The sequence below is a fragment of the Colletotrichum acutatum genome (assembly GCF_030867785.1).
Source record: "Colletotrichum acutatum strain CBS 112980 chromosome Unknown BDZ83scaffold_25, whole genome shotgun sequence".
In the NCBI taxonomy this organism is placed as follows: Eukaryota; Fungi; Ascomycota; class Sordariomycetes; order Glomerellales; family Glomerellaceae; genus Colletotrichum; species Colletotrichum acutatum.
In genome coordinates, this window is record NW_026849019.1 from 37,964 (window position 1) to 63,257 (window position 25,294).

The following is a 25,294-nucleotide window of genomic DNA, read 5'->3' on the forward strand; positions in this document are numbered from 1 at the left end:
TAAGGTCAGGTATGGTACGTGGATACCTCATCCCGCCATCCGGGTTCTCAAAGCCAAGACTTGATCCATTCACGGACGTGAGCTGTCAACATGCTTGACTCGGTCTAGGATATGGGCGAGGGATCCCCAATAAAGGGGCGAACAACAGTAGTTCTGTGTTGTTTTGTGACTTTGCCCGGCTCAGCAGGATCGAAACAAGTTCTCAGTGTACCTAGTGTTGGCTGGTTCATCGCTTCAACTCTTGTTAGAAAAAGAGCCGCATGTTTCCTGCATCAGAAAGGAAGAAAGGGTGGGTTGCTTTCGGGGAGGGTCAGACGGCAAGCTGCAGGGCGGCAATCGACTAAAAGAGGGATGAATAAACCTAGTGATACCGGTCTGTAGGTACGAGACCAAAACAGAAGAAAGCATGCAAGTAAGAATGAAAGGGAAACGGACTCTGTCGGGATATGAGACTCCCTCATAATACTACACAGTAAGGTGACGACTCTGACTGGGACAGGCCATCAAGGTTCTCAAAATCTGGTGCAAGAAAAACCCATGAAAAAGGCAGGCCCATAAGGGCCCCCCTCCCCAGTCGTGGACCATCACCGGGAAACAGCGCACCGGCCCCGCCAACAGAGCCAGATCCAGCGCCCCCGAATCCACGTCCCACGCAGGTGGAAAGCTTAAGGCGCAGAAGTCTCTCCCAGTCCCCCCACCAGTCTGCGCAAAGACGCATTCGATCTACTAGCGGCCATCGACATCACTACCTTGCCTTATTCTCTCTGCAACATCACCGTACACTCCTTCGTTCCCTAGACCTACGCCTTCACTTCTCCTCCTCGCTCCTCTCCTCTCCTCTCCTCACCAAGTCGTGGCGAATACCTCGAAGGCCTCACCCTAGCACCTTGGTATCCTTTCATACGCCATCTATCCTACCTACGTCTTCCACGACCAACCTACGTACCGTACACCACTCGCGATCCAACCGGGTCCTTGCGCACATACAACCTTACCCTACGTCAGAGGCCAGTCGCTCTGTTGCAGGACGAGACGCAGCCGACTAAACCATATACCGTATCCAATCTACTGGGATTGCGACGGCACTCGAGAACCACATAGATCGAATCGCATACGAGAAGAATATCAAATCACGCATCCCATTCTGCATGCGCCAAGTACACAGACATCCTACAGTCATCGATTGGAGGTGTTGAGCTGAGCTGCTCATCATGGAGTCGACGGAACTCGACAACGACACCAGGGGGTGGATCATGTGCATCGTGAGCGGAATAGGTGGGTGATCAAACACACACACACACTGCGTCTTGCCTTGGCCTCCTACGACGAACATTGGCTAACCTTTTGCTTGCTTGACAGCTTGTGTCGTGGGCGCATCTATCATCTGTGTCGACCTCGTTATACGATACATCCCCGGGAAACGTAACTTTAGGATACAAGACAGCAATGCCTTCCTGGCATGCTCTTTAAGTCTGAGTTTCGGTGTCATGGTGGGTTGAACCCCAGAAGCTCTACGCAATTGGATTCTGGCGAACGTATACTGACTTTGTTCTTACAAAACAGCTTTACTCGGCGTTAAACAACATGCTCCCATCCGCAAAACAATACCTTAAGGAGGATGGCTTCCAAGACCAGATCGCTGGATTCCTTATTATGGCCTGCTTTATTGGAGGCTTTGTTGGCATTCAGGTCATTTCACGCCTGCTGCATCAGTACATGCCATCTCACGTTGTCGATTGCGACCACACGCATGACCATAACGAGACCGATACCCGATCGCGCAGCCAGAGCAGAAAGACTTCTTTGTATACCTCTAGTCGCCGCTCTTCTCGACGCCCGCTTGTTGAAAGAATTGCAAAAAATGGCCACGCCACCGAGTCGACACCCCTTCTAAATGGAGAGGTTGCACACGAGAACGGCGCACCACCCATGGCAAAGCGCCATGCCTCGAGTAGGGGCAACCTGAGCCTCAGCACCAACCACGCTACTCCGACGACCCGAACCTCGCGAAGCCGTGGCCCAACCGTGGATAGACGACCGTCCATGGCCCAAGTCCAACAGCGGGTCATGTCCTTCGTCAAGGACACGAAGACGAATTGCGACGAAGAGGGACCATGCTTTGGATACACAGATCCTTGCGGTCAGGAATGCTTCAAGCACATGAGCAGCCGCTCGACATCCACATCAAAACCTCCGGCTATCCTTCGCACCAATACAGGACACTTTTACGCTCATAGCCATACGGATTTGGAAGACTTGGAAGAGCGTGGTTCCTCGTGTAACTCTCCAATCAGTGGGACAATGCGAACCAGCCGCGCAGCTTCGAGGGAACCTCTGCCGGAGCACGATGAGACGCATCACCACCACAATCACAGCAACGGCCATGACCACGATCACTCGCATCACGACCATGACGCTCACGGTGACGGCGAACACGCGGACGAAGATGTCGAGGCGCAACATCATCATCACGTCCCTACCAATGCATTTCTCTCCCTCGGCTTGCAGACTTCAATCGCCATTGCGCTCCACAAGTTCCCGGAAGGATTCATTACCTACGCAACGAACCACGCGAATCCGGCGCTGGGCTTCAATGTCTTTATGGCCCTGTTCGTTCACAACATCACTGAAGGATTTGCCATGGCACTGCCGTTGTACATGGCGCTTGGGAGCCGCATGAGGGCTATGTTCTGGGCCGCGATCCTTGGTGGCCTTAGCCAGCCTTTGGGAGCGGGCATTGCTGTGCTGTGGTTCAAACTCGCGAAGCACACCCACCTCACGCCGAATGCTGTCTCTTACGCTTGCATGTTTGCCATTACGGCTGGAATCATGGTGAGCGTCGGCCTTCAGCTCTTTGTTGAGGCGCTGAGTTTGAACCATAACCGGAATCTCTGCATCTTTTTCGGATTCATGGGAATGGCCTTGCTGGGCATCACGGGTGCCATCGCTTCTACGCATTGAAATAGCAGCAATGCATTGGTGGGATATTCAAACTGGGAAATCAAAGCTCTCTCACTCGTCGGCGTTTAGGATTGTTTGTTTATATTGGTGGGTAAACACTTTAACATGGATGGGCATGGACAAGGGCGGCAGGGTACACATGCATTTATACCATAGGAATGGTCTACGGCTTCGCAGGTCCCAACTTATAGACTGGATAGGTGGCTCAACATTGAGACATCTCGTGAGCATCGGGCCTCTGGCCCTAACAGGTTGGATTAGGATTTGCTGCAACGCATCGACGACCGCTCGGAATTATAGATAATGGCAATCGAAGAATGATGTTCGAAATCATATTGACCTAAGTTTTAACTTCAAGAGTGATATGAGATCGTGCAATCCGAGTAATGACTTTGAAAGCAAGCGTTCGCTAATCTCTGATGGTAATAGGTGTGGTACAGAGCAAGGTAAATGCTATTATTAGCTTTATGGAAGCCTATGTATGTACCAGACAACATTGCAGACGTATTTCACTAAGAGACAACGAGAAAGCAAAAGAATTCCAAGTATCGCTGAACAGTAGCCCTCCGACAAGGCCAAGAACGAGAACTGAGAAGCAAGGGCAGGGACTGTTCCCCACGGGATTGGCACCGGTCACACTACGCAGTAGATACCGACGAGAATTGAGTTCGAAGCGCGGGCCATTGTGGCTCACGCTCGGCTTGGGCTATGCCTTCGGCACTGCTTAGATCCAACGGTCTCTTTGCACCACATTCCTCGGGATAAAAGAGATAGGAGCACGTGGAAGGCCTGCTATATGAGAAAGGCGATAGGAACATGCCATGGGCCAAACAAGATGAGAAACGCCAGTTCTCTTGAAACAAGAGAGGGTTCGAGAATAAGTGGCCGTGGGTCCCTAGCCACGCGCTCCCCTTGTTTCCTGACCCACGAGGAGCACGTCGAGGGTCATCCAAGTAAACACTGGGCGTACTGTAATCGTGAAGAGAAGAAGCACCACGAAATTTCCACTGTGAAATCGCAGCCAAAAAAGCGTAGAAACGCATGGCTTCTCTGATCTTTCTCACTGTGCCCCCCACTTTCATCCCGCCAAAAGTCGCAGAGCCAAGGGGTCTAGAGCTTGGGCCGCCCTTTACCTGTCATCCAATCAGAGCTCAGACTTCAGCGCGCAATGTAAACAAACGAAGCGGCCCCTCTCCAAAATATCCCCGTCGCGCTCTACGTACCGCAACCGCAGCCCGGAAATCCCATCCACTCCTCTCTCTCGCCTGACATCATCAACCCTTCCTCTTCCAAACCAGGGACTCGCTGGCTCGACTTCTTCCGTCTCTTTGCTCTCCTCTCGATCGTCAACGACATCCACGCATACGAGATTGAGAATTCCCACTCGCAAACAGTCAACATGTCGTCGCCGCCTCGCCGTCGTTCGGCCCGGTTGGCCAGCACCAACACGCCCAAGGTAAGCAAACAGGCTACGCTCTTTGACCGCTTCTGTAAACAAACGGCGCGGCGCCTAACTCACACAACTTTTTTTTTTCTTTATCTATAGCCCAAGGCCAAATCCACCCTGGCTTCTGTTGCCGAACGCGATGATACTCCTCCTGCTCAAGAGGTCGCCGAGAGTCTAAATGCGCTCGTCGTCCCGAATCACGAACCTGCGACGCCCTCTTCCCACTCGAACATTAAGGCCCCGTTGTCGGAAATGCACCCGAGCAAGGTTCACCCCACCGCAGCACCTCCCTCCGCTACTTGGCTCGGCTTCAGAGATATGGACCCCTCCGACAAGAAGGCCGATCCCCAGGCGACGCCTTCCAAGACGCCATTCAAGTCCACGGGTGTGCCCGAGTCGCCCTTCACCTTCCGCGTCGCCCAGCCTACCGGAGACAATGGCTTGAGCAGCGATGCCCAGCAGATGATGAACGAGCTGCGCGAGGAGGCGGCCAGAATCAAGGCGGAACTACTCGCCAAGCGCGAGCTGGAGAGAGAGGACGAAGAGATCAACGGCCGCAGGATCGCCAAGGCCAGGGGCAAGTCTGGCCGCTTCAGTGCTGTCCACATGGCCGAGTTCAAGAAGATGGACTCTATCGAAGGGCATCCTTCAGCCTTCCGAGCCCAGCCTGGCCGGGTCACTCCTCTCAAGAGCCTGAAGCGGACCCAGTCCAAGGCGAACCTGGACGATACGCCTACGCAACCCAAGTCTAGCTTGAAGCGATCGCCCTCCAAGGCTAACTTGGACGACACGCCGACGCAGCCCAAATCTGTCCTGAAGCGGTCTCAATCCAAGCCGAACGTCGACGATACGCCCACTCACCCGAAGTCGATCCTGAAGAAGCCGTCCAAGATCAACCTGGGCATCCCCGATACGCCCTCGCAGCAGAAGTCTAGCCTCAAGCGCTCTCCGTCCAAGGCCAACCTGGACGATGCGGACCCCAACAGTCCCACAAAGCCGAGTCTTGGACCTCGACCCAAGTCTCGCATCTTTGCAAACATTGAACCACCCTCATCAGTCAAGCGTATGCGACAGCGGTTCGAGGACGATGCTACCACTGCTCGGCCAGTTTCTCGCGACGGCAGCTCTCTCCCGCGTCCCAAGTCTAGCGGAACAGATGCGCCTACTGGCCTTCGATCTCAGCCCAGTCTGGCCTCCCTCACGAGCCCCACTGCGTCTTCCCTGGCTCGCGCTGCTGGTTCCAAGATGCCCTTGCCTGGTACACTCAACAAGTCAGCCAGCAAGCCTGATCTGGGATCGCTCGTCAAGTCGCCCTCGAAGCCCGAGCTTGGAAGTCTCAGAAGATCGCCCTCAAAGCCTGATCTGGGTGGCCTCACAAAGTCTACCACCACCAACAACCTTGGTGCGCTGGAGAAGACGGCCGAGCTGAAACGCCGAATTGTGAGCCCCGGTCGCTTCGAAAGAGTCAAGTCGATTCTTCGTGGCGGAAAGGGAGCCTTTAACCAGACGAAGAGTGCTCTTCCTAAGCCCGCTTTTAGCATCTCCCAGACTCCTGCACCGCAGGCTTCAGAAAAGACTGTTCCCGCCGTTCCGTTCACGACTCCGCGAAGAAAGTTGTTTAAGAGAGTCGACTTCACTCCGGACACTAACCGAGCCGCCGATGTTCCGAACACAGTTGCACACCAAGCTTTCGCGAGCATGAGCCCTATTCGTAAGAATGGAGAGGTTGAGTACCCCAGCCTCGATGCCATGCTCGGAAACGGCAATGTCACCCAGCGAAAGAAGGGCGAGAATCTCTATCCCGAACTGAGTGTTGGAAGCCCGTCTGACAAGGCGACCGAGAACGCCAGCGAGAGTATCAAGCCTCTGCCTCCGACTGTACCTGGCACATTCACTTTCCGCAGTGACCACACCATCCGATTCGGTAGCGCCTCTCCCACTGGTTTCGGTTCGACTGCTGGACAAGCCAGTGTCCGTCACGTGAGGGCCTCGCTTGACATGCCGGGTAGCTTCCCCACAGGCCCCGAGTTCACCTCCAACAAGGAAAACAGGTCTCCCATGCAGTTCCTGGCTGGAAAGCCCCATGGAATGACCAACAAGAAGCGGGCCCGCGCTCGTGAAGAGGAAGGAGACCTTGAGGTGGAATCGGGTGATAGAGCTGGCAAGAGACGCAAGGCCGAACATGTGCCCGAGGGTGATGCTCTCCTCGCCCCCAGACTGATAGGTGCTACCCCGGGCACCATTGGCAAGAAGCTACAGAGCCCTCGCGTTGCTCAATCGCCGAGCCCCACGAAGAAGCGCGGCGGTATGAGTCTGAGCCGACTCAACATGCTGGCGAAGCCAAAGGCTCGCAACTAGGGATGGGAACAGGAAACGCCCGATAACTAACTTGGCTGATTGAAGGCACACAACTACTTACACCGGTCTTGTTGGATTTGTATAATATGACGAAGAATGCGGATGCTTGGCAAACTGGACACGTTGCTGTCGATTGCATTGGATCTTCAGCAGTGGCAGTCCAGAGGAGAGGATTACGACTGGCGTAACAAGGATGGCTTACGGATGGATCAGGCTGGACCAACGGCGGTTGCATGGAGGGGGGCATATGGACTGGTCTTGGCGTTTGTGTTTTGCTTTATTTTTGTACAATACCTACTGGCGTTGGGATGAGATTGTCCTTTTTACTTTAGTTCTCGGCGGGAGGTTCTCTACCTTTGCTGAGCTTCAGGTCTATGAAAAGTTGCACTTCCATCACGTACCGACATCACGTACAGAGACATGTTCGTCTAGTTACCTGCTCATGGGAAACCCAGCTTTGGTTTTGACATTGTGAAAAGGTCGATGAGTTAATGACACTTCCCTTGCATGCATGGCTTCGTCGCGAACCTGTGTGAGGAATATGGGACGAGCAGGCGGTCTGTAGACCGGATCTAAGCTCGAACAGAGGTGGGATACGAGTCAAGTATTCCTTCTGTCGTCAATCATATCGGAAACGAGTCCAACGAACGAGCAATACCACGAGTCCGGAGAACTACTCCGGGCTCGCGAAGTACAGGTTAGGCGAGACGCCCCGAGCGTACGAGCGATTCCCGTTCGCCGTCGTTGCGGGTGTGGTTCTCTCAACTCCCACCCAGGGGATAACCTGGTTCTCCCAGCTACCCGGGCATGCCGGCCCGTCCGGAGGTTTTGCATGACGTTCGTGCCGTCATGGACCCAAACACACGGAGGTGCCACTTTGCGGCCCGTCACCCGAGCGATCTCTCCCGGTTCGTCCGCCCTGGAGGGGGCGATCGCGACGAACCACGGACCAGATGCGGACCAGTCGGGTGTGGGACTGGAGTCGGTCTCCAGAGGGCGGCTTCATGCTTCATGCTTTCATGCCCCTTGGGAGCCCGAGTTTTTGGCGATTTGTTGGTAGTTGGATTCGGCGGACACGAGGCATACGCCGGCGAGGTGGCTGATTCGGTCAGTTGGGCAGTCCGTTGCGCGAGGTAGCATATTGTATCATGATCCATGAGTTGTTAGCGTCCACGCCGTGACTGCCTTCTTGAATGACCAGCAGCATTCAAATTCTGATCTATTTTCCCGATCATCTGGTACGGGGCCAGGTGGACCAGCGCATACTCAAAAATCGGCTTGGCATCTTGGGAACAAGATGCCCGCCATCCACGGAAAACCTCGAGGCTCTCGTCTATCGTCGCCTTGCTGACGATGGCGTGTCTCAATCTCCAAACCTCCAAGGCCTCCAAAATAGTCGTCCGAATCCGAAACTACAAAACGGTGTGAATCATGTACCGGTCTTTCGAGTCCTCGTGAGGCGGCGCCTGCCTCGCTTTCCTCGTGTGTTGTCATTCGAGAATGCGTGGAACGGACACTCACTAGGCTCCCGGGCCCTCTGCGAGTCCGTCCCAACTGTCGTCCCTGTGACAAGACAGCATGAACCTCTCGGATGCGGGTTTGCGCTCGGTGGCAGCGGATCTGGCATATGCTTGTGGTAGCTCCTCGCTCCCAGTAGCTGGAGGATCAGAGCCCAGCATTTGGTATGCAGGAATTCGATGGCATGCTTCTAGCAAGCCGTCCAGTGGTCAGATTTGCTGATAGCTCGTGAAGACGATGCAGAAGAGCGAATTGTCATTCGCCGTCCGCAAGGTACGGTTAGTCTTCGTGCACTTTGAGTAGCTGCAGAGCGAAGAGCACGCCAAGGGAGGCAAGCTCGCCATCCATCAAGGCTGCTCCTCATGAAGTGAACTTTGGTGTGTGCCACCAAACCGCCGTGTCCGACTGCTTGTTCGACAATGCCTTTCCATCAAGGACCAGCCGATCCTTCGAAATCGAGTTCACATGTTGACCAGTGCTGGGAACCGGGCATGTTCGTTGGCCCCAAAAGGATACGCCCAATATACACCAAACCACGATGCAAAAGTTTCAATGCCTTGAGTCGGGACTTTGACTTTCCGCGCACTGAGCGTTCTCTCGATGAATGTTTACTGTAAAACAGTAAGAGAGAGGTTAGTTGCTCAAGCAGGACGAGGCTGTGGTATTATTGCAATAGCATGGCATGGCATAAGGGAGAGCGTCTTTGTGGTCGAAGGCTAGTATTTGACGTAAAAAGCATCAAAATGATATGCTAGGAACTCGGAAGGGAGCTGTTCTGGGGGACCACTCAGCTTTCGGAATAGCTACCGAACGCTGGTACCGAAATATAAGCAAACAGCGGGTACCTTCCCGGGAAAGTGTCTCCTGGGCTTGCCCCTCCGTGCCGAAAGCTGATGACGCACACCCCGCCTTAGGTATTAGTTCCAATGGTTGTCAAGGTAGGTTCAACCTCACTGCCCAAAGATAACTGCCACCCACCGCAGAGAAAGCTCTCTCCGGTCCCGCAGGAACAATGCGGGGTTCGTCGCAGCAGAGAGCATGAAGTGAAAAGACCTCGCACCCACACAATGCATTACAAACGCAAACTGGACCGCAGGGCGATAGGTAAAGTAGCTTAGGTAGCTGTTAGCTACCTATACCCAGCTGTACGTAAGTACTTTGCCGGATAGCTTTACCACCTTTGGCATGTTATACGCCCTAGCAGCACTTGTACACGGCACACCTTGCTGGGTGAGACCTTGGAGGGGTTCGCTCCCGCATCCCTGCTGGGCGTTCGGCGGTCCATGGTGGGGTAAAATTGGCATCATGATGAAAGGAGGGACAAACGGTTTGGTCAATGGCAGGACGAGACGGATGGAAGGGGGGGTAAGGTAGAGATGAATCTAAGCCAAGCCAAGCTCTCTGGCTGTCTCCTCCTCCCCCTCCACTTCTCCGACCTGATCTCGAAAGGACTTAACTCGGTGTTTTTATTTATTAGACCTCCTCAGATGCCGCCCTCCCTCTTGATAGCCCCCAGGTCCTCTCTTTTTTCCTTTCTTCCAGGCATAGAATAATTCCAAGCTCTTCTTCTCCCCCCCCTCATCATCTCTCTGCCTTGCGTCGTAACGAACAGCATTATACCCCCTTCAACACCAATTGACACATAGTTGATACCCAACAAAACAACAAAACAGCAACAATGGCTACCGCAACCTTCCAAACCAAGGCGACCATCACCTCCTTCGGGGGCCAGCTTCTCAAGCTCTCCCACAAGTCAAACTCCACCGGCACCGACATGGCCGTGAACCTCTACCTGCCCCCGCAAGCAACCACCCGCGCCGTCCCCGTCCTCTTCTACCTCTCGGGCCTGACCTGCACCCCGGACAACTGCACCGAAAAGGGCTTCTTCCAATCCCAAGCCTCTGCCCGCGGCCTCGCCGTCGTCTACCCGGACACCTCCCCGCGCGGCCTCGACCTCGCCGGCGAGCGCGACTCGTGGGATTTCGGCGAGGCGGCCTCCTTCTACGTCGACGCCACCCGCGAGCCCTTCCGCCAAAACTACAAGATGGAGACCTACATCACAAAGGAGCTCCCCGAGCTGCTCTTCCGCGAGTTCGCAGGCAAGCTCGACCGCTCCCGCGTCTCCATCACCGGCCACTCCATGGGCGGCCACGGCGCGCTGTCGCTCTACCTCCGCCACCCGGGCATGTACCGCTCCGTCAGCGCCTTCGCCCCCATCGCCAACCCGTCAAAGTGCCCCTGGGGCGAGAAGGCTTTCACGGGATACCTCGGCGACGACCGCGCCGAGTGGGCCAAGCACGACTCCACCGAGCTCGTCAAGAACTGGAGCTACGGTCCCCTGAACGCCCTCATTGATGTCGTAAGTTTCTTGAGCTCCATCTCAAAGCAATGACGCATGAGAATAGGCAACTAATACAAGAGATACTAGGGCCTCGGTGACAACTTCTACATCCAGAAGCAACTGCTGCCCGAGAACTTTGAAAAGGTCGTCAAGGAGAAGAACCTCCAGGGTCTGAGCTTGAGATACCACTACGTAAGTTGAGCCCAATTCATCATTATACTAAAACTTTCAGACGCTGACCAGAGTAATTAGGGCTACGACCACTCCTACTTCTTCATGGCCTCCTTCGCCAAGGACCACGTAGACCACGCTGCCAAGCACCTGGGTCTCGGCTCCGCGTGACTCGAAGGTCGGACAAGACTGTAAACAAAGTAAACGATAACGTTGAAGTCGATGATCAGGGAGCACGCAGTGAGGGAGCGAAAGGAACCAAAGGTCAAGCCGCGAGTTGGAATACCAAAGATGTCGAGAGGACAGAGAGACGTTGCGTGCGCGCAGTCGACATGTAGTTCTTCTTTTTAAGTAGGGTAGTAGGTTGCTGCTGAGATTTTTGAAATTTGAGAATAATAATCGACGTTTCATCCACCCCGTTCCAATCATGACCTTCGTGAAGAGGAAAAAGACCAAAAAATCCAAAAGCACCTATTCTCCTGCCGCATGGAGTATCTTGCGCATGATACGAGTGTGATATAGCAGAAACGCCAGTGTCGGGTAATAAGAGATAAAGAGATAGAGAGAGAGAGAGAGCGCCGGCCGTGATGGGAGTATATCTAGTAAGATGCAACCGAATAAGTGAGGAACAGCGCCTAGCTGACCCGTTTCTCTACCTCGGGACTCAGGCCCTCCTTTTCGAGCTTCGCCCGCATCTCGGCGTCCATCTCCTTGCGAATGCGGTTGTAGGCCAGTTTCTCGAACCGGCTGAGGGCCTTCCACCAGTGCTGCCCAGCCTCGTGCTCACCGATGCGTTCCAGCAGGTCGGCCGTCTTGAGGCGCACTTCGCGGTCCTTGTGGAAGAGGCCTAGTGCGACATAGAACAGCCCAGCATGCGACTCTGGCGCAACGCTCAACAGCAAACAGATCTCGTCGTAAGAATGGACGTATTTGTGAAACGCTGCGTAGATTTCCTTGCTTTGCATCGGGTTGAGCCGTTGTGTCCGTAGTCGATCATGCATGTGGTGCAGGTCGAGGCCCTTCAACGGCCTCACTGTATAAAGCAGTGCGAGATCCTACGACGATTAGTTCAAATCCTAAGGAATAGTGACTGATTCCGTGGTTTCCTTACCTGGATAAAGCTATAGTAGCTCCTTGTGTTTCTCCACCCTTCGATTCTCGTCACATTACCCGCAAGCTCCTTGTGTTTCGATTGTTCATCAGGCCATACGTAGCCGTGCCCGTTCACGCCCACCGGACCCATCTCTAGTTCGTCACCGCCAATGTAAAGAGCACTTGCGCCGTACACACTTTCCTCAAACGCAGCTGCGATTCGCGTGAATTTAATAACCCAGTCTCGCCATTTGGCGCGTATCACTCTCTCACCGTGCCTTGCCGCGATACTTCGTAGGATATCTTGCATGAAAGCCGCGTCGCCTGTCAAGTCACTTTCGGCCGCGACTTTGGAGGTGCCTCCGACAAGCCCGGCATATGATGGGTTTTGCTGTTGAAAGTAGACCATTCCCTCCGTTACTGGAGCCGAGTCGATCTTGCTACTGATCTTGACTCGACCTGTAGGCAAGTCGCACAAGACATCCCACCACTCGGGGTGCAGTTCAAACGTTGGGTTGGTGACTCCAGCAATGAAGCCGGGGACATTGAGGAGATCATCAATCTTGGTCAAGTCGGTATAAGGAAATGCGTGTCGCGTGAAGCCCCTGAGCGTACCGCCGGATGCCAAGGCGCAGGCCGCCAAGACTGCCTCCGCAACCTCGCCTGATGGCATATTGTGCCCCAAGAAGATCACCCGCTTTTGCGTCAACAACGCATTGACCAATACAATGATGGGATGCGTATGCGGGCCGTTTGTCGTCAATTGCGGATGCAGGGGAAACGGTTGCGGCGCCTTGCCTTGTGGCTCCGAAAACTTCTGGATCAGTTTGATCAAAGAAAAGTCGCCCACCGTTTCCGGCATGACGGCGACGGGAACTTTGATGGGGATTGGTATGCCCTTGTACATGACTCTGCTTTCAAACTCGTGCGTGTCCCTCGGAACAGAAAACTGCGAAGCACCTTCGACGTGCGCTTTCGTTCCTGCTCTTGAAACGCCTGGCAGCTTTGGAGGGTCTCGACTCGCATCGAAAGGTTGATCTGAGAGGTGTTCGCCGCGGTCCTCAGCTATCCGCATCTGAATCATCTGCTCAAACTTTTCCACGAACAGATCTTTGTTGTCACTGGCCAAAAGCAAGTGCCTCTCAAGCAGGCTAAGCTTCGGCATGAGAGAAAGGTCCATTGCGTTGACGGCATCATAGAGCATCGCCAGCGTCTCGGGAACGGGCGCCTTGAAGTACTCATCCAAGGCAAGCAACAAAAGGGGCTGGTATAAGTAAGCCGGCTGGTCAAGCGAGGGGAGCGGAGGGCTGGCAAGTTCTCACCTTGTATATATGCAGGAAGGGATGCCTCGTGCAGATTGCCATCGCCTTGACAACAGCGCCTCTCTTGACCGTTTTATCCTGCTTTGTGTTGACCAAGTTCAGAACATAGATCAGCGGCGGGCCTTCTCCGCCTTCGGGTTCGCCGTCGTCCGAATCCTCGTCGTCGTATTCGTCCAAGTCATCAAGGTCCCCGTCTTCTTCATCCAAGTCCTCGCCGTCATCTTCTTCGTCAACGATGCCAGCAGCGCGATTGCGCAAACGCCTTCTCCTCTTCTTCCTAGCCTCTTTCGCCTTGCGTTCCTCGTCCTCTTCCTCTTGGCTCGTGTCTTTGTGTAAGAAGAAAATGGTCCAGTCCTGATTCCGAACATGGGCCTGATCGGGCAACATGAGTTCTGCCAGCATATGTTCGTCACCAGTAATGGAAACAGGGTACTGGTGCTCCATTACCGGGCCACGATCTATATCGAACGAGGCCACCAAGATATACTCGACATGGTTCTCGGTGGAACCTCGCGGGTATTGGGAGCGCAACTTGCGGGGAGGATGCGCATCCGGATTGTATCGCCTCGGGGCGGACAGCGACGAGTGTTGTGACGAGACGCCAGTGGATGGTGTCTTTGACTTTGAGCTCGGGTTTGAGGAGCGGTCCGTCTCGGCAATGGGAGGCGGCTGAGGAGATCGCGACGGGCGAGATGTGTTGGACATTGACGAAGGCGATCGCGAAGCTGGGAAACTGGAGAGTGACGTGCGACGACTGGGCCAAGGGCCGTTGGGCGGTGGAGGGTACTGGGTCTGCGTGTTTGAATAGTTGCGCGTGAGGAACGGCAGCGCAGCTTGGGTTGAAGCCATGCTTGCGAGAGCAATGTTAAATTGCGGAGTCGTTCAACAAGTCGGTAGTTGGGGGGTTCAAGGTGTTGCGCAGGCTGCCGGTAGCCACAGCCATCCAAATGCAATCGAGAGGTCCGTTCAGGGAGGTGCAGCAAAAGTAGGTTTGTCTCCGATCGAGAAATGCGACGATGGTGGGAGCCCTTTGCTGACAATTACCCAGAAAGATTAACGGCTCGCGGCCAACGACATTCGACGGTGATGCTGCGACATTAACAAGGCCAATCAAGTGATTCTTTGCCGGTTCGTCGTGGCTGGAATCGTACAATAGGTGATTGAAGGTCGGGCAAGTCCTTGAAGCCAAGTGCAAGTCGATGGGCCGGGATGCAAGATGCGAGATGGAGGGGGGGGAGAGCGGCGACGGAAGGGGAGATGGGTACGAAGTACGGAGTACGAGGGGAGGACGGAGTTGGCGAAGCGGTAAAGTACGTAGTTGTATCCTTAGGTGCAAGGTAGTCCAGGAGCGGTATTCGTAAGGTAGTGTAGGTATGCGCAGTAGGTAACCGTATTCAAGTCCAGGGTAGCGCGTGGAGGCGTTCTCAGACGATAGCCGAATGCGCTCTTCGAAACGTCAGATGCAGGCGAGTGACTGACATTTACCAGTCTTTGCCAACGAGCGGAAACAGGATGGCCCCTCGGGCACACGAGGGGGAGAGAGAGCAGGTATATCCTGTCGGGGACAGGTGCAGAAAGCGTCAATGCGTGGAAGAGAAAATCACCGAGACATGATCTGCTTCGACGTTTGGTCTGGTCTTCTGGTCTCGCCGGTTCTTGTAGGGTTGCTCGCAGGCGTTCTTGGTATCCTTGACTTCCTAAAGGTAGGTTTCCGTACTGCGTACTGCGTAGTGTGGTAGTGTACAGAAAGGTTCTTGGGAGTTCCAAACCAGGCAGGACTCCTGACAGGGGACAGTTGATGGTGCGGTGCTTCTTTTTCCTCTTTTTTAAAATTGTGCAATCCAATTCGATCCCCCACCGGCTCGAATAATGCTCAGCTAAGGCGCGCCGAAGCAAGGTACACACCTCTTGGTGCGAACCAAACAGGGCGTCGGATTGAGATGGAGGGGGGAGGTCTTGCAGTGTGCCCCTGGATGGATTGCCGCGACAAAGACCTCTGGTTGGTGCTCGTCGGACACTGGCGGCCCTCCGCGTGTCGCTCGGGGCTAGTCAAAGGTGACGAGTAGAGCAGGTCGTGGTTACGGATAGATTCAGATTCAGAAGTCTTCAGCGCGTGTACCTCGGAGGAGCCAGGCAAGCCAGGGCCCGCTGGTGGGCAATCGACCGACACACAGGCGGGCAATCTGTCAGTCAAGTCAGACACTCAGCCCGGGGGCAGACAAAGAGGGAAGAACAGACACGAGGCGGCCTTACGTTGCTGTTAGTGTGTGGTAGGCAGATGGTTGACAATGAGTGTGGGCTCAGGTTGGGATCCGTATCCGTGAGCCAAGTGGGCAGCGTCTGCGGGAGAAAGCGAGAAAGCGTTGGACGAATGCGTCGGAAACAATGCTGATCACGAATTCTCAGTGTCCTCTTTTCCCTCCAAAATCCCTCCCGTCCTGAGTCCCCCTCCTTTTTTTGCGGCTTGCCCACCACCTGGCATCAGTGGCCACCCACCGACGAATACCTTCCCTTGCTACCTATGGAACTGGAAAGGCAGGGCCTTCTTTTCTCGGCAGCCCCCAAGGGCCCCCTTGGTCCCCTCCTTCCTCTTCCCCTTTCCACGTTCCTTCCCCCCGCCTTCCCTTGTCCTTTATGCTTTCCCCTTTGGTGGTCCGAGCTGTCGCTCCCAACCTAAATTTTGCTTAGCGCCCCAAGGGACCTTACATGAAACCCATGTGGCTGGAGGGAGGCATTTTGGCAGCTGACGCAGGGAATTGTGATCAAGCCATATGTTGGAAGCCACACTTCCCACCCCTCCCTGAGGGATGAGGCTCTCCCCCCCTTCCCCCCGGGATTTGCCATGCACGGACGGGAGGGTCATGCAAGGCTACGGTTGTCACGGAGAAGACGCCTCTGTTTACATTCATCTGTCACCCAAAGCCGCTCATTGTCTCTGCTCTGGATCAGACCTTTCCACAATTGAACTGCAACGCCATTTTAAAACCAACGCAGAACCATTCATCAATACACTCTATTCGATACTGGTACCAGAAACGCAATACACAATTTTAGCAATTGCTTTTCTTCTTTACATTGCCGTCCTCTACTCGTCTCTCGTACGCTTTACCGTCATCTCGCAGCCCAATCCCCATATTTCTCATTGTTTACTTCGCTGCCAAGTGGGCGCGCGGCATCAAAGATCCTGAGCAAGGCACTCCCTATTTCCCACCCACAACTGCTCCCGCCCCGAACACCCTTTCGATATGGTAGGCTAGGGCCCATTTCGCGCGCGGATCATCAAATCTCTTGGAAAGTCGCATGAATTTTGACCTGAAGAACCCACAACAGGCAATGCCCGCTGGCTACAAACCTTCCCCACTAGGGCCTCATGGCTCTCCTCGCAGTTCTCCATTCAGAAGACCAGAATCTCCAGCATCACCATCAGCAGTGCGACAGACCTCGACGACCCAAGTAACCCAAGTAACGCCTCTCGGGTCGCCCACCAAGGCATCCTATGCTACGAACAACGGACGCTTCGGCAACCCAACCACCCCAACAGACACGGCCGAGAGCAAGACGCCGCGGCTACGAACACCAACAGCCGAAACCACCACCATGGCCTCGCCACAGCCTCTGCGGCCGGGTTTGAAGAAGACAATGAGCCACGGGAACGCCATATCCCATCTGCAGCCTGCGCAAGTCCGACAGCTTCGAGAGGGCTTCGAGGTCTTGGATCGCGACAGTGATGGCGTCATCAATAGAGAAGATGTAGCCGACATGCTGAATCAGTTGGGTAAGAGTGGAAAACTCAAGATATCAATCAAGCTTCCTCTAACAGATTTTCCAGGCCTGCCGTCCAAACCCTCCGATGTCTCAAACTTCTTCCCGCCATCAACGCCGCAAACGATGACGATGGCTGCTTTTCTCAATTCCCTTGCCACGATGCTTGCTTCCTTATCACCACAGTCCGAGTTGCTGTCTGCTTTCTCAGCATTCGACGACGACGACAGCGGACAAATTGACCTCGCGGAGCTGCGGGATGCGCTTCTGCACACCGCGCCAGAGCCCGGCGAGCGACCGCTTACAGAGGCCGAGGTCGAAAAGGTCATCGAGGGGTTCACTGGCAGACGAGCTTTCAACCGCAACATGCAAGGCGGTCTGGGAAATCGCCGTGAGGTGTTTAGATACCAGGACTTTGTCAACTCCATCATGGGGAGCAATACGACATCCGAGGCTACATCGGCCGAGGGATCTGAGGATTGAGCTTAATTCAGGCAAGGCATACGGCGCACGGGAGATCAAGGTAACTGTTAGTGACGACATGAGCGAGAGGCATGTGGGAACAAACCTCTCGGGGATGAAAGCATAAATACATGGAAACGAGGATTGACGAACGAGTTTGGACATGACTGTACTTTATTCTCATCAAGCACATATGAGCACGGTGGTAAACAGGTATAATTTCGGCTGGGTTTCACAGCATGGTAGTTTGGTTTCCGTTTAGCGCCGAGTCCAGGGTAACAACGCGCTGCCCGCGGGTATCTGATGTGACCACCGACAACATGGAAGTTGAAGAAAGAAGACGTGTGACCGAGATCGGGTGGGCGCGGCTCCCCAAACCTCGAGGACATTGTCCAAGCTCGCAAATCGAGACGTGATATGGGATTCTGGGTAATGGGAAAGGCTGGGAGACAAGGCCCCGTTGAACGGGCAGTGCATGCACGATGTATGACTTTGGCTTCGACCTGCATGCTTGAGAGAGACGTTGACAACCCGCTCGCTCCGCTGTGCTTCTGTAGCCCTGACTCCCTGACTTTCAGAAAGCATCGGAACCTGTCAAGAAAGCGGAAATCGTGAACCGGCAAAGAGGGCGGCATGGGATGGGCCATGGCGATGCCATCAGCTCGGTTTGCAGGAGGTTGGGGATGGGATTGCTGCAAATCAGCCAGTGCCAGGCCCCTTCTGCAGCCTGCACTCGCACCCGCAGTGCAGCACACATATTTCCAAGGGGCGGGTGGTAGTGGCGACTAGGACATGGGTCCTTGGATGGTCTGGTCGCTGCGTGCCAAAAAAAATAAAATAAAATAAAATAATGATAATGATAATGATAATGATAATAAAAATAGGGACTTTTATCAGACCTGACACTATCCGACTATCTGTGGTCCGTCAGACGTACTCCGTACAGAACAGAACATAGAGGAGTTTGACCTAAGGCGTGAGGTGAGGCCCTTTTCCCACGCACCCACGCTCCCACGGTGCAGCAAGTGGTCGGGTGTCATCAGAGACGGTAACGCTTTTCTTCGGGCGGTTCGGCGGACCCCCAAGCACCTCCAAGGGTTGACAGCGGCCAACGGTCGAGGCTGATTCGCTGACTGTGCAGGGTCCCGGGACGGGGCCCCACCGAACCTTCTCGAACCGGCCCGCTGGGTTGCAGCGAAAGAGAAGGAAGGAGTCACCGTTGATTGCAAGCGCCCCGGTATGGCGATTTTCGTCTGTATCCGAGCCGGGGACGTCAGACGGACGAGACATGAGGTGACGGCAGGTGCCTTTGGGCTACCTTAATACCTACCTCACCTTACCTTAGGTACCTTACTGTAGGATTTTAGGCTTTTACGCTCCTATCAGTTGGGAGCCAAATCAGATGTATCGTTGCCCGTCAACAACCTCCCTGAGTTTTGGGGAACCATATGGTGACATTCGTTCTTCTTGTCGCCCCTCCAGAGTTCTACCTGGCACATTCACTGTAGCTTTTGAGACAGGTCATTTGGGTCCCTGCAAACGCCTTGACGCCATCGCCTTCTGGGGGTCCCGTCTGGAGATGGAGACCCTCTAAACGGAGGCTGAACAGCTCAAGCTCCCCTCTCTCGCGAAACCAAAGTCTAGCCATCATCCTAGTCTATTTCTATTTTCTACTGCGTAGTCAGTGGGAAGCCCATGTCCCATATTCGTACGGACTCCGTACGGAGTACAGACATACGGATACATGATACGGATACCCAGACGACCTTCAACCTGGTCCCCTTGGCAAGCTCCGCGAGAGTTCTTGCGCCTGGTATACCATTGGCCATTGGCCACCAGAAAAAAGACAACAAGAAATAGGGTGGCTAGGAGACGACAGGACACCAGGTCAACATTTCAACAACGGTCCAGTGGCGGTCGTCCGACGATCCCCTTCATCCACTACTGTGCAGGTATCACGGTAAACAAGTTGCGGTCCCCAAGCGTACCATTGGCTCCGCGGGACTGCCAGTAGTCAACGGGAGACGGGACTGGGCCGTTTGGACAAGCTTCTTGTGGGGTTGGGTTTAGTGGCGGGCGACTCTTGTTTTTTTTTTTTTTTTGGTCTTGGTGCTTGAGGTAAGGTACCTAAGGTAAGGTGAAGTATTAGGTATGTAGGTGCCGGGTGGTGCTTGGTTACATCTACCTCGCATGCAGAGCTCAGCACACGCAAGTGACACGAAGTTCTGCATGTACTCGATACCGAGTTAGGTTGGCTGCCGTTGGTGATGGCCTCTCCCCAATGGCAGCTGCCATGTGCCAGTTGCCCAGTAGAGCCGTTATTGTACATCCACGTTTGTGTTTTTCTGCGGTCGCAGCGGCCCTGCTTCTGCATTGGTCCAGGGGGGAGGATATCTCCTGAGCCTGCCGGGTAGCTTGTGGGCAAAAGTTTCGTACAATAATCCGCACAATGTACATCTTTTTGCATGGCAAGCTGTGTATGGACAGCTACCTAGCTAGCACATTTTCCACATCACGCATGGCCAGCCCAGCACATGGGCATACGGTGGTGACTTTGTCCAGTCTCCGTCTCCCCCGTAATCCGTAAGGCACTGAACAGCACTCCGTAGACGGATAGACAGACCAGTCAACAGACCAGTCAACAGACCTGGCAGGCGGGAAAAAGCAACGAGATGAGGAAGGGTAGGTGGGAAGGAAAAAATTGTGCACAGCTGATAAATCTACACGAGTCCCTCCCCCCGGGGGTGGAAGAGACAGCCACAGCTAAGGCTCGTCTCGCTTGATGAATCCTGGGATTTTCGGTATTTCACCTTTGGCCTTTGCTTGTCCCCCTGCCTTGGATTACCGAAAGATGACAACAGAAAAGCAACTTTGTGCATCCCGCTCCTAAAGCTTCTTCTTTCTGCTTTGCTTGCATCGTTACTTGCCTCTTCCTCTCGAATCTTTCTCTCTCGCTTTCTCTCCACAGATCCCGCCCCTCCCTCCCCCTCCTCCATTCATCGGCTTTGCCCAAAAGTAACAGATACTTTTTTTGCTCTGCTTCTTCACTCGAAAAGCACCCTGCAGCTTGCGCCGGCTGTATCTCCCCTCCAGTGCCCACTCCGATGGGCTGTGTGTCTTCTCGCCGAGCCTCTTCTCAATAGCCTGGGCTTCCTTCCTCTTTTCCCTCCTCATCCGCCCTCACCTTACCTTGCCTTCCGGGAGCAGCCAATCCGTCTTCCTCTTCTCTCTTACCTTACTCTCACTCACACTTCAACTCTCTCGCTCACTCACACCACACTTCCTCATCATCGTTGTATTCGTTGGGATTCTTCGATACGAACGAACAAACTGGGACGACCATCTGCAATCAACTTCCGCACAAGCCGCCCTCTCCCGTATTCATCCATCCGAGTCAAGGCAAGGTTCCGCTGCCTTGCACTGGACGCACCCAAGCAGCCCAGAACAAAAAAAAATAAAAAATAGCAGGTGCTTTTTTTTTTCCGCACTCTTGCCTGCCCGCCCTCCTTCACTAGGCCCGTTATTGTGGTTTGGGGAATCTGGTGCACAAGCATAACCTTGCATCGAGGTGTACCGACCCTCCTTACCTAACTAGCCAACAAAAAAATAAGCCTGCGCATTCTTTGGTTCCCCTCAGAGGGTCGCTCGCTTTATCAATGAAGCTCTTCGCAAAGAAATCGTCCAAGAAGCAAGGCCAGGACGACGACGACAACCACCAAGAATCGAGCTACTTCCCCTCCTCTGAGGCCTCTTCTCCCACAAAGTCGCCCACAAAGCCCCGGTCGCCCATCAAGTCGCCGACAAAATCCCCCACCAAAAAACCCTCCCAACCTGCATCCCCAGGCCCTCGGGAGACAAAGCCATCGCGCACTTCCCGCACCTTTGGCCGCCACCCCACCGATCCCGGCTCACGAAGGAGCAGCAAAATCGACCTCGATTCTCACCCCCTCAATCTTCCTCCTGAAGAACGTGCAAAGAGACTCTCTGCACTCTCAGCCATGAGTGGAAACGCCATGGATATCGACCGTGAGTCGAGCGCGGCGCCTTCTTCGCCTCCTGCTGCTGCCGCTGCCGCTGCTGCTGCACCCCAACCCTCTGCGCAGACTTCCTTCTCCGTCCCCAAGCCAAACGGCATCAACACCAATGTTAACGGCAACGGCGATGCTCCAGCCCCTCCCCCTCACAAGTCCAACCCCTCCAGTCCAGTCCCCACGACTGAGGACGAGGCCGAGGCCTACAAGGCTGCTGGCAACAAGTTCTTCAAGGAGAAGGACTACAAGAATGCCATCCTCCAATACTCCAAAGGTAAGTGTTGCCGATTACGAATCTGTCTAGGCTACAAATTGACAAGTCTACTCCAGCCATCGAGTTGGTCCCCGATTCGGCTACGTATCTGAGCAACCGCGCTGCTGCATACATGTCCAACACCCAGTACGAGTACGCCCTCGATGACTGCACCCGTGCCTCCGACCTGGACCCCGAGAACCCCAAGATCCTCCTCCGACTTGCTCGCATCTACACCAGCCTCGGTCAGCCCCAGGAGGCCCTGCTCGTCTTCGGCCGCATCAACCCTCCTCCTTCGGCCAAGGACCAGGCTCCGGCCAAGGAGATGTTGAAGCACGTCAATGCTGCGCAGAGTGCCCTGAGAGACGGCACTGCTGGATCAATGGTGCTCCACGCCCTCGACCAGGCCGAGCGTCAGCTTGGCTTCGGAGCCTCCAGACCTCGCAAGTGGCAATTGATGCGTGGTGAGGCGTACCTCAAGATGGGTACCGTCAACGCTCTCGGCGAGGCGCAGAACCTTGCCATGGGTCTGTTGAGAGGCAACAGCCAGGACCCTGAAGCCTTGGTGCTCCGCGGTCGTGCCCTCTACGCCCAGGGCGAGAACGACAAGGCTGTCAGCCATTTCCGCAAGGCCATCAGCTGCGATCCTGACATGCGGGATGCGGTTAAGTACCTCAGAATCGTTCAGAAGCTCGACCGCATGAAGGAGGAGGGTAACCAGGACTACAAGATGGGTCGCTGGCAGTCCGCCATCGAGAAGTACAGCGCCGCGCTCGAGGTCGATCCTGCCAACAGGGGCACCAACTCCAAGATCCTGCAGAACAGAGCGCTGTGCAAGATCAAGCTCAGGGAGTACGACGCGGCTATTGCTGACTGCGAGCGCGCCATCAGCTTGGACTCAACATACCTCAAGGCTCGCAAGACCAAGGCCAACGCATACGGCCAGGCAGGCAAGTGGGAGGATGCGGTGAAGGAGTGGAAGAACATTCAGGAGTCGGATCCTGAGGACCGTAGCATCGCCAAGGAGGTGCGCCGGGCCGAGCTGGAGCTCAAGAAGAGCCAGCGCAAGGACTACTACAAGATCCTTGGGGTTGAGAAGGACGCGGATGACAACCAGATCAAGAAGGCTTACCGCAAGCTGGCCATCATTCACCACCCGGACAAGAACCCCAACGACGAGCAGGCTGCGGAGCGCTTCAAGGATATTGGAGAAGCCTACGAGACCCTGAGTGACTCTCAGTAAGTTGAAACGTGTGTACGTTGTCCAACATTTGCTAACCCCGTTTGCAGGAAGCGTGCCAGCTATGACAGCGGTGAGGACCTCATGGACCCCTCTGACATGTTCAGCCACGGTGGTGGCATGGGCGGTATGGGAGGTATGGGCGGCATGCACGGTGGCATCGACCCCGAGATCCTCTTCAACATGATGGGAGGTGGCGGTGGCTTCGGCGGAGGTGGCGGCTTCAATGGAGGCGGCTTCCCCGGCGGAGGTGGTGGTGCGCACTTCAACTTCGCCGATGGTGGTGGCCGCCCTCGCGGAGGTGGCGGTGCCGGCGGCTTCGGCGGACGCGGTTTCAACTTCTCAACCTGACAATCCGAGTCGGAGGAAGAAGCAGAAACATCCGACGAGTCAGCAGAGTCGGGACGAAATACGAGCGGCTCATTTGCTGCAAAGCCGATGAAGAGCCACACGAAGCGGCGCCAAGAAGAAGGCGACCGGATTGTGGACAAGATTCGCCAGTATGGAATCTGGATCGTGGCCGCCCTGGTCCTGGTCCCATTCCAGCTCCTGTTGCTGGTAGCGGCAGCTATGGGATTCGTGTACATTTGCATCATAGGGGCCCGGAAGCTGGGCATACGGCTCCGCGGCGGGGAATGAGTTTTTGTGTTGTCTTTTTTGTTCGACTGCAGATCCGGATAGACTACAAACGCACAGAAAAAGTGTCACGGGCGGCGTTTTTTACCCAGGCATCGATCGATCCAAACCGTCCCTTTTTTCGTTTCTCTTTACCACACTTTTGTTTTCCTTTTCACACCTTTACAACCCCTTTTTGTAGAGACATACTAGGGAGAGAGGGGAAGAGGAACTGAGAAGAGAGAAGAAGAGTTCACGACCAAAGAATATCCCCAGAAACCAACCCGAATCTCATGACCGAACCTGGGGGAAAGGATAGGATGGAAGGCGTCTTGCATATCTCATTGAAGGGGGCATACGAGTGATGATGCCCCTACAAAATTTTGTCGTGGTTTTTTGCGCTCGAAGTTAGGCATAGTTGACCAACTGGTAATTGAACTCTGCAGATGTCGCGTGGGAAAGACGTACTAGCACAAGCTTGATTTCATCGCCAATAACTCCGTGAACTGTTCATTATGATTCTTCTGTGTGATGTGCTATCCACACGACTCTGTCTGTCTCTGGGTATCAAACTCCATGCGCCTTCCTTACCACTGGGCATCCAATTTTGGCCCTTTTACATCTACCAACTTGCGCTTGTCTCATCTGCCCGGTTCCCTCAAGACCTCGTATCCCGATGCTCTCAAAACCTCTCCCGAGGCTCACAAACCAGACTCCCCCCAAAAACCGCACCTCTCACAGCCCACCAGGCTTCCCACTCCCAACAACCTTCCCCCCCTCCAGCACCCGCCCAACATCCTCCCTCAACTCCGGCATGCCCCTCTCGACATGATCCGCAAGCACATCTCGAAACTGCGCAAACGCATTCATTTTCCCCTTCATGAGCTGATTCCCGCGCCTGACAAGCTCCACGAACTCGCGCGTGTAGATATCCGGGTTCCGCCCGTTCTCGACGTACTGCACCAGCTCGGGCGGGATCTTGGGAAGCGCGCCGGGGAGGTCGGGAGAGGGCGGGGCGCCTGCGGTCGCGGTCATGTGGACGCGCTGGAGGGAGTGCGAGAGGGCTTGGACCGAGTCTGCGAGGGCCGGGGCGGTGGGCGCTGAGGGGGTTGCGTTGTAGGTTGTTACTTGGACTAGGATTTGGTAGAGGTCTTGGATTGTGTCTTTGAGTTGCTCTATTTTTGAGGTGTGTGTTAGTGTACGGTTTGTGTTCGGGGGGGAGGCGTGCGACGCGCGTGATACGTACGTTCCAGCTCTTCGGGGGTTGGTTTGTCTAGCGGTGCCATTTTCGATGCTGGTTTTTCGCGATGTCTAGCTGCGGCTATACTATGTGTAGTCGTCGTCTTTAGGTGGAGGGTAGCAATGCGACGCGGATGGGAGGAGAAGCTCGGTCGAGAAACGGTTGAAGGTGGTTGTGGTGGGTGGAAGTGAGGTTGCGCTGTGAGAAACGAGGCTGAGAAATTCGCGGGATGTAGTGGAAAGTAATCAAGGTCGAGGTTTCGTTTGGACCGGATTGATTGACGGATGGATGGATGGATGGAATTGGTGCTAGCCAGTTGGCGGGATGGGCCGGTGGCACACACTTTGTGGGTGAGTGAGGGGGCGCTTGCAGGGATGTCAAGTGTGACCGCAGACGGGGTCCCTGGCGCGAACAAGGCCGTTATGTCGCGACCCCGGTCTTTATTTGTGAAGGAGCTTTTCAGTCTAGCGACCCCTCTACA

The 25,294-nt window shown here is 54.7% G+C and overlaps 8 protein-coding genes across 8 annotated transcripts; 6 read left to right on the forward strand and 2 right to left on the reverse strand.

The window, feature by feature from the left end:
* Nucleotides 1-52: 52 nt before the first annotated feature.
* Nucleotides 53-502, forward strand: BDZ83DRAFT_613099 (uncharacterized protein). The gene has a single exon (XM_060507741.1). It carries the CDS (start codon nt 112-114, stop codon nt 379-381), a length of 270 nt encoding a protein of 89 aa, XP_060367342.1. The 5' UTR covers nt 53-111; the 3' UTR covers nt 382-502.
* A 469-nt stretch (nt 503-971) lies between these two features.
* Nucleotides 972-2,987, forward strand: BDZ83DRAFT_210299 (ZIP zinc transporter). The gene is made up of 3 exons (XM_060501706.1): nt 972-1,275; nt 1,360-1,490; nt 1,564-2,987. Exons 1-3 carry the CDS (start codon nt 1,212-1,214, stop codon nt 2,959-2,961), a joined length of 1,593 nt encoding a protein of 530 aa, XP_060367343.1. The 5' UTR covers nt 972-1,211; the 3' UTR covers nt 2,962-2,987.
* Nucleotides 2,988-4,082: 1,095 nt separating this feature from the next.
* BDZ83DRAFT_613102 (uncharacterized protein) lies at nt 4,083-7,198 on the forward strand. Its single transcript, XM_060507742.1, has 2 exons — nt 4,083-4,417; nt 4,508-7,198. Exons 1-2 carry the CDS (start codon nt 4,361-4,363, stop codon nt 6,764-6,766), a joined length of 2,316 nt encoding a protein of 771 aa, XP_060367344.1. The 5' UTR covers nt 4,083-4,360; the 3' UTR covers nt 6,767-7,198.
* A 2,764-nt stretch (nt 7,199-9,962) lies between these two features.
* Nucleotides 9,963-10,967, forward strand: BDZ83DRAFT_649639 (S-formylglutathione hydrolase; the record flags this gene model as incomplete). Its single annotated transcript, XM_060510296.1, has 3 exons — nt 9,963-10,643; nt 10,713-10,817; nt 10,878-10,967. The coding sequence occupies 3 exons, from the start codon at nt 9,963-9,965 to the stop codon at nt 10,965-10,967; spliced, it is 876 nt and encodes a 291-aa protein (XP_060367345.1).
* Nucleotides 10,968-11,431: 464 nt separating this feature from the next.
* On the reverse strand, nt 11,432-14,059 carry BDZ83DRAFT_649640 (spindle pole body interacting protein; the record flags this gene model as incomplete). Its single annotated transcript, XM_060510297.1, has 3 exons — nt 11,432-11,851; nt 11,908-13,152; nt 13,211-14,059. 3 exons carry the CDS (start codon nt 14,057-14,059, stop codon nt 11,432-11,434), a joined length of 2,514 nt encoding a protein of 837 aa, XP_060367346.1.
* Nucleotides 14,060-16,543: 2,484 nt separating this feature from the next.
* On the forward strand, nt 16,544-17,455 carry BDZ83DRAFT_750080 (uncharacterized protein; the record flags this gene model as incomplete). The annotated part of the gene is made up of 2 exons (XM_060513874.1): nt 16,544-16,985; nt 17,040-17,455. 2 exons carry the CDS (start codon nt 16,544-16,546, stop codon nt 17,453-17,455), a joined length of 858 nt encoding a protein of 285 aa, XP_060367347.1.
* A 3,635-nt stretch (nt 17,456-21,090) lies between these two features.
* Nucleotides 21,091-23,309, forward strand: BDZ83DRAFT_717829 (uncharacterized protein; the record flags this gene model as incomplete). Its single annotated transcript, XM_060511991.1, has 3 exons — nt 21,091-21,739; nt 21,796-22,957; nt 23,009-23,309. 3 exons carry the CDS (start codon nt 21,091-21,093, stop codon nt 23,307-23,309), a joined length of 2,112 nt encoding a protein of 703 aa, XP_060367348.1.
* Nucleotides 23,310-24,053: 744 nt separating this feature from the next.
* On the reverse strand, nt 24,054-25,293 carry BDZ83DRAFT_613119 (transcription factor subunit Med10). Its single transcript, XM_060507743.1, has 2 exons — nt 24,820-25,293; nt 24,054-24,748 (listed from the first exon to the last, which is right to left on the reverse strand). The coding sequence occupies exons 1-2, from the start codon at nt 24,857-24,859 to the stop codon at nt 24,309-24,311; spliced, it is 480 nt and encodes a 159-aa protein (XP_060367349.1). The 5' UTR covers nt 24,860-25,293; the 3' UTR covers nt 24,054-24,308.
* Nucleotide 25,294: the final 1 nt, after the last annotated feature.

Excerpts from the sequence above, each read along its gene's own strand:
- BDZ83DRAFT_613099 (XM_060507741.1), top strand. The coding sequence starts at position 112 with ATGGGCGAGGGATCCCCAATAAAGGGGCGAACAACAGTAGTTCTGTGT.
- BDZ83DRAFT_210299 (XM_060501706.1), top strand. The coding sequence starts at position 1,212 with ATGGAGTCGACGGAACTCGACAACGACACCAGGGGGTGGATCATGTGC. Across the intron at positions 1,276-1,359 it reads GTGCATCGTGAGCGGAATAG|CTTGTGTCGTGGGCGCATCT; the intron begins GTGGGTGATCAA and ends CTTGCTTGACAG. Across the intron at positions 1,491-1,563 it reads GTCTGAGTTTCGGTGTCATG|CTTTACTCGGCGTTAAACAA; the intron begins GTGGGTTGAACC and ends CTTACAAAACAG.
- BDZ83DRAFT_613102 (XM_060507742.1), top strand. The coding sequence starts at position 4,361 with ATGTCGTCGCCGCCTCGCCGTCGTTCGGCCCGGTTGGCCAGCACCAAC. Across the intron at positions 4,418-4,507 it reads CCAGCACCAACACGCCCAAG|CCCAAGGCCAAATCCACCCT; the intron begins GTAAGCAAACAG and ends CTTTATCTATAG.
- BDZ83DRAFT_613119 (XM_060507743.1), bottom strand. The coding sequence starts at position 24,859 with ATGGCACCGCTAGACAAACCAACCCCCGAAGAGCTGGAAC. Across the intron at positions 24,749-24,819 it reads AACCCCCGAAGAGCTGGAAC|AGCAACTCAAAGACACAATC; the intron begins GTACGTATCACG and ends CCTCAAAAATAG.